The sequence below is a fragment of the Portunus trituberculatus genome, chromosome 22 (genome assembly GCF_017591435.1).
Source record: "Portunus trituberculatus isolate SZX2019 chromosome 22, ASM1759143v1, whole genome shotgun sequence".
Classification (NCBI taxonomy): Eukaryota; Metazoa; Arthropoda; class Malacostraca; order Decapoda; family Portunidae; genus Portunus; species Portunus trituberculatus.
This window is the reverse complement of record NC_059276.1, coordinates 7,440,179-7,446,565: the sequence shown is the minus strand read 5'-3', so window position 1 is coordinate 7,446,565 and position 6,387 is coordinate 7,440,179. Positions and strand designations below refer to the sequence as shown.

Sequence of the window (6,387 nt, the reverse complement as noted above, 5' to 3'; positions counted from 1 at the left end):
ATCTATGCCCCTTGAAGCTACCTAAAAGCCACACTCTATGATTTAAATTAGGAATGTCACTCTTACGTGCTTTTACTGATGAACTATAATATAAAATGTGTTATTTTGTTTTGGGTTGGAATATCTTTCACTTCATTTATCTATCTATCTGTCTATCTAGATTGAAAAGGGTTAAGTCTCCTGATCTGAACATTCACTTATTGCAACACTCTTCATCTATTATCTGTCTATCTATCTATCTGTCTGTCTGTCTATCTAGGGTTCTGAGGGTTAAGTGACACATTCCCTTGCCTAACTACAGCGTTCTTCATCCATTATCTGTCTACCTGTCTGTCTGTCTATCTAGGATTCTGAGGGTTAAGTCACCTCATCTTAACCTCCTCAGACTTCCTTCGCCTCACTACTGCGTTCTTCGTCCAGAGCGTTTCTAGCTGTGTTTTAAACTTTCACCTTCTAAAACAAGTAGCTCATTTTTTACTGCGACGCAACGTAACTATTTCTACAACACCTAACATTTCACTATCCTTCTAAAGCAATGCACACACACACACACACACACACAATATCAGATGCAAGTATATACAAAGCACACACACGCACACAATATCAGACACGTAACAAACAAAGCACAAACACACCATTGCCTAAGTTTTCAGCATCAAACACAAGCATTAACTCAATATCATACACATTTTTAAATTCCAAAGATCAAAAGGTTCATTACACAGAATACTGAGCCTTTTAAACCTCTACGACCTTCATATGACCCCTTGATGCACTCACCTGTCTCATTCCAGCGTGTTCCGTAGCTCCGAAACTGCTTCCCATCAAGGATTCGCTTAAATAGCCTGAAGGAGAAGGCGATCTGAATCACTCCAGGCTGAGATATTGCTTCGTTTGTTTATGAAGCTGATTCGAGCCGCTGGTTTGCTCAGGAGGCTTAGACGGATCTGCTCACTAGCTTCGAAACGAGATAGTGAACCAGTATTGCTCCCAGTTATTGCTTCGCTTTACGTAATATTATGCTAAAATTTTCGTTTTCGTTGCATGTAAAAATACTAAAATGCAAGTAAATATAAATGCAAAACTATTTTCTTTATTTGTGACAGCTGGGATGGAAATATTCTAACTTGGCATGTGTTCAGACTTAAATGAATATTGTTTTATTAGTAGTAGTCCTGTTATCTACTGCTATTTAATTTTTCTCGCCGTTAACCACATTTAACCCCTTCAGTACTGGGACACATTTATACCCTGATAATTGTGTATTATTAGCCCATTTTATTGGCATTAGGAATGGTCTATGGAGGTAAGAAGATTCATGGCCACAGTCTTCACTATTCTAACCCCCTACATGAGTTTCTGAAGCTGTATAAAGTCACCAGATAGTCACCAGAAGGAATATGAAAATGCGTCATGGTACTGAAGGGGGTTAATGAATATATATCGCTACAATGAACCAAACGAGACAACTTTCCAATCCCGAGTTACACATCGCGAGGAAACTGAACAACTGCACGAAAAAAATATAATAAAACCAATAAAACAAAAACAAAATCATTAAAAACTCGGTAAACAGTTCGTCTTCCTAGTTTCAATGAGCGAGACTAACAAGTGAGCATCAAAGTACAGACTGGAGCTCCAATGTACATCAAATCACTCACCCAAACATTGATCCCTCTCACTATATGCCTCTCCCAGCCCCACATCCTCTCTCTCTCTCTCTCCAGCTCCCCAATCACGCATCTACCAGCCTCTGTACATCCCCTGATTAACCCTCATCCCTCTCCGGAAAAACTACTCTCACTCATCCCTCCCCCACCTCTCCCTCTCTCTCCAGCCACGCAGGTGTACCATCGCCTTCATTAATGGGGAAAGGTAGGGATAATATGGTCAATAATTTTCGCGGGGGAGTTCAACGTCGTTCCTAAAAATTACCTTCAATTTGGTCAGCGGAGCGAGAAGTGCTATTTCACCCCGCGGGGAGGACAAGCAAATCCCCACACACAGTCTCCCCACGGCATAGCATCCAAGACCTTTATTTCTCCTCTTGACTGTCTCTACTTCCTTTATCGTCGCGTCCTGTATCAAGAACCTGTCATATATTCCTTTAATTTGTATAGTGCTCTTTGATATACTCTAATTTTTCCCTCTTCAGCATTCTTTTCATGTTTCCTTCGCCTTTCACCTTAAAATCAACGCTAGTATCTCTCAGCTAGTCCCGTATCATCTACTATTTGTCATATATTCTTTTCATTTGTATAGTAATCTTGAGTGTGTTCCAACTGTTTCCCTTTCATTATTATTTTCCTATTTCCTTCGTATTTCACTTCAAAATCAATGCTAGTATCTCTCAGTCAGATCCGTATCATCCATTATTTGTCATATATTCCTTTCATTTGTATAGTAATCTTGAGTATGTTCCAATTTTTCCCCTCCAGCTTCCTTTTCCTATTTCCTTATTTCATTCGCCTTTCGCCTTAAAATCAACACTCATTAATATATCTCAGCCAGTCCCGAATCATTTACTGTCGTATATTTATTTAATTTGTATAGTAATCTTAAGGTTCCTCTCATTGCATCCCCTTCAGTATCCTTTTCTCTATGTTTCTTCGCCTTACGCCTCAAAAATCAACATTCTAGATCTCTCAAGCAGTCCTGTATCATCTACTGTCATATAATCCTAGGTATGTTCTAGTTTTTACTCGTTCAGCTTCCTTCTTCTTGTACCTTTGCCTTTCACCTCAAAATCAGCACTTATTCTTATCTCTCAGTCTTCTACCACTATCTATCCCTTCCTCTACTAACACTCCCCACTTTCCTCTCCATCCTTAACCTCCACCCCTTTTCCCTGTCACCTGCCGTCCTCTTCACCTCCCCACCTCCCCACATCCTCCCTACCCCTGGCCTCCCCATGTGCATTCAATCAGCTGGCAGACTCACCCTGACCAGGTTTAAGGCGCCTATAATCTACTACCTTATCATCCGCTTGTATTGAAAATATACCTTTGCGTGTAATTAAATTGACTCAAAATTATTTTCGCCTCTACGTCACACGGTTATTGATCTATATTGCTGCCAGTATTTATCTCCCATACGTTAGGGAGGTGAAGGGTTTACAATATGTTTTCCCATGTATTGTATAGTTATTTTCATTCATCATACAGTAAGTGATTAAGTTTCCAAAGCACAAGTAACACTCACATACCCACGACGCGAGCCAGCAGCGGTCGATGATAAATGACGATGACACCTGTGGATGATATAATAAGGTGAGTTAATTGAAAGTGGTAGCGAGTTGTACTGTGAAATAATGAATGCACAGACACAGACAAACAGACGGACACACAAAGGTCATTATTCTGAAACACTTTGCTCTCTCATCACAACTACTTTCAAAACACACTTAATAAATAGGTTCTCATAATTGGTTTTCGTGTTCGTAATGTAGAAATATTAATTTGTCACTACACTTACAGAAACATCCCTAAAAAAAACTATGTAACCTCTCTTATTATTTTCAAAACTCAAAGAATAATGACTGTTTTTAATTTATTTTTATTTTATAGAAATGTTAATCTTTAACAAAAACTACAGAAACACTTTTAACAAAAACTATGTAACCTCTCATCATGCATTTGTTCACTATTTCAAAACCCACATAAATACTCATTGAAGTTATTTTCATGTTACAGAAACGTTAATTTTTCACTAAAACTATAGAAACCTTTTTAAAACTATGTAACCTCTCTTATCCTGACTTTTTACTATTTTTCAAAACCCACATAAGTTAATAGACTCTTTTAAGTGACTTTCATGTTATACAAATTGTGAAGACAACTAGGGGTTAAACTATCAGCTTGTTAATTTAAAGATAACAAGGCCAGAAACTATCGGAGTACTTTGGAACTATCTTCTTTCTTATTGATGGTTGTTTTGCTTATTGATGGTCGTTTTGTTACGCTATCTCTTTGCTTCACATTTCGGATCTTCGAGGTACCGTCTCCTGCACTGAATTCCGGTTTCCGACCTGACGCCTGGGCGACGAGACCGAGGGAAGGCAAATTCTCCTGAGCTCTGGCCGAGTCAACACTACCTAGACTCAGCATCTCTGGCTGCAGAAGTATTCTCCCGTGAAACTCTGCTCACCGCTCGCTTTCGGGGACCTGAGTTAGTCTCCTGACAGCCGTGTGTAGCCAGCCTGAATCCAGACCAGCCTTTGGATGAAACACCATATTACTCAGGCTTGCTGGTGGTTCTGCATCCACCCCCTGCTTCAATCCTGGTCACCGCTGGATACCGCTCTACCCACTCTCCACCTCTACACCCTGCTCCATTCTAAGTCTTCTCCTTGGGATCCTGTACCCATGTGCTGCCAGGGACGGCCGTGTGTGAAGTGGATGGGCGTGGTATCGGCGCTAGAGCAGCGACCTTTCTAAGTGGCGACCAACGTCAAGTAAATGTGTTGGATGAACTTTCTCCCTTTGATACAGAGGCTGATACCAACTTGAACTTCTCCCCGCTTGAGGAAGGGGTTACAGAACCTCAGATCTCCTTCCGGTATCTCCTGACGGTCGTGAAGATGTAGAAGAGATAGACCCTCCTAGTTCTCCTGATCTTGAACGTACATTGACGGTTTCGCAAAAGAATGACTTGATGTCTCTTCTTTCTGACTTCCAGGATATCTTCTCTAAAACCCCTGGATTTACATCTACCATAATGCATGACCTAGAAGCATGTTCTTCGGAGCGTGTATAGTGCAAATTGTATCCGATCCCTGTACATCTGAAGTCTTGTTTTGAAGAGGAGGTTGACCAACTTCTCCACCAGGGAATCATCCAGCCATCTTCATCTCCTCATTGCTCCCCAGTTATGGTAAGGAAATCGACAGGCAGCTACCGTATGGCCATCAACTGTAGTTCTGAATGCCATCAGTTTTCAATGTAGAACCTATCAATACCATAACTGAAGATCTCCATAAGTTTCAAGGGAGTAGGTATTTCAGTGAGATTGATCTAACTCAAACCTTTTATCAGATTCCACTCACTGATAGTGCTAAGCCACTTACTGTTTTTCCCACTCCCAAAGGACTAATGGGATTCTGCCGGCTCCCATTTGGTTTAGTTACAGCTTGTGCCATTTACATCAGATTAATGAGGATCGTCTTAGCCGGACTAACTGGAATATCTTTCTACTTCGATAATATTTTCATCTATGGAACAACCTGGACAGAACACATCACTGCCCTTAAGTCTGTACTTTGGCGTCTTCGAGAACACGGCCTCACTGCTCGAGTATGGAAGTGTCGATTTGGGTTCGGATCCATCCAGTATCTGGGCTTCATTGTTGACGGTAAGACGCTGTCCTCAAAATGATAGTCTCAGTCTCTGCCATTTCTTTCTGCAGTCCCCCAAGTACCAAAAAGCTACTTCGATCCTTCTTGGGTATGGTATCTTTTTATCGAGACTTTATCCCCCAGGCTTCCTCCTACACAAGTTGTCTGTCTGACCACCTCCCCAAGGGCGTCACCGAACCACTAGTCTGGACTGACGAACATCAGAGGAGCTTCCAACATCTTAAAAGCAGCTCTCCAGTCTACCCCCATCTTAAGGCTACCGGATTCCACTCGTCCTTTCGTGCAACGAACGGACGCTTCAAACCACGGTCTAGGAGCAGTCCTGCTTCAATATGTGGACGGCTGGCCTCACCCAGTTACGTACGCCAGTCGAAAACGTCGGGATCGAGAGAGATTCTCCACCATTGAAAAGGAGGGCCTTGCCGTCTGTTTTGGTATTCAACACTTTGAATATTACCTTAGAGGGAAGGAGTTTATTTTAGAAGTGGATCATAAATCCTTAGTCTACATTTCCAGATTTAGAGGTGCAAATGATAGCAACCTGAGATGGGCACTAAAGCTACAAGATTATAGATTTCGTGTAGTACACATTCCTGGAAAAAATAATGTTGGGGCTGATTTTCTCATATGTTCAGTGTAGTGCTCTAGTTCGTTTGGATGAAACTCCATATTACTCGGCCTTGCTGGTGGTTCTGCATCCACCCCCTGCTTCAATCCTGGTCAACGCTGGGTAACGCTCTACCTACTCTCCACCCCTACACCCTGCTCCATTCCTCGTCCTCTCCTTGGGATCCTGTACCCGTGTGCTGCCAGGGACGGCCGTGTGTGAAGTGGTTGGGCGTGGTATCAGCACTAGAGCAGCTACTTCTCTTAGTGGCGACCAACGTCCATATAGTTCAAGTGTGTGTTGGAGAAGGAGGAGCTTTCATTAAAGTGGAGCTTTGTTATTGTGCTTGTGTTTTCTCCATTCTCTGCGGCTCTGGTAGAGAAGGCCACATCCCTGGTTTTTAGTTTAAGGCAGTGTTTATTTC

At 41.9% G+C, this 6,387-nt stretch overlaps 1 protein-coding gene and 1 long non-coding RNA gene across 2 annotated transcripts in view; one reads left to right on the top strand and one right to left on the bottom strand.

The window, feature by feature from the left end:
• Window positions 1-847: 847 nt before the first annotated feature.
• LOC123507568 overlaps window positions 848-6,387 on the bottom strand; it is a 76,125-nt gene continuing 70,585 nt past the window's right edge. Inside the window, exons 2-3 of the long non-coding RNA XR_006675687.1 lie at window positions 3,209-3,253; window positions 848-957 (exon numbers count right to left, since the gene is read on the bottom strand). This is a non-coding gene — a long non-coding RNA (uncharacterized LOC123507568). The remainder of the gene's footprint in view (window positions 958-3,208; window positions 3,254-6,387) is intronic.
• Window positions 4,068-6,303, top strand: LOC123507567. The gene is made up of 3 exons (XM_045260512.1): window positions 4,068-4,875; window positions 5,233-5,352; window positions 5,480-6,303. Exons 1-3 carry the CDS (start codon window positions 4,873-4,875, stop codon window positions 5,762-5,764), a joined length of 408 nt encoding a protein of 135 aa, XP_045116447.1. The 5' UTR covers window positions 4,068-4,872; the 3' UTR covers window positions 5,765-6,303.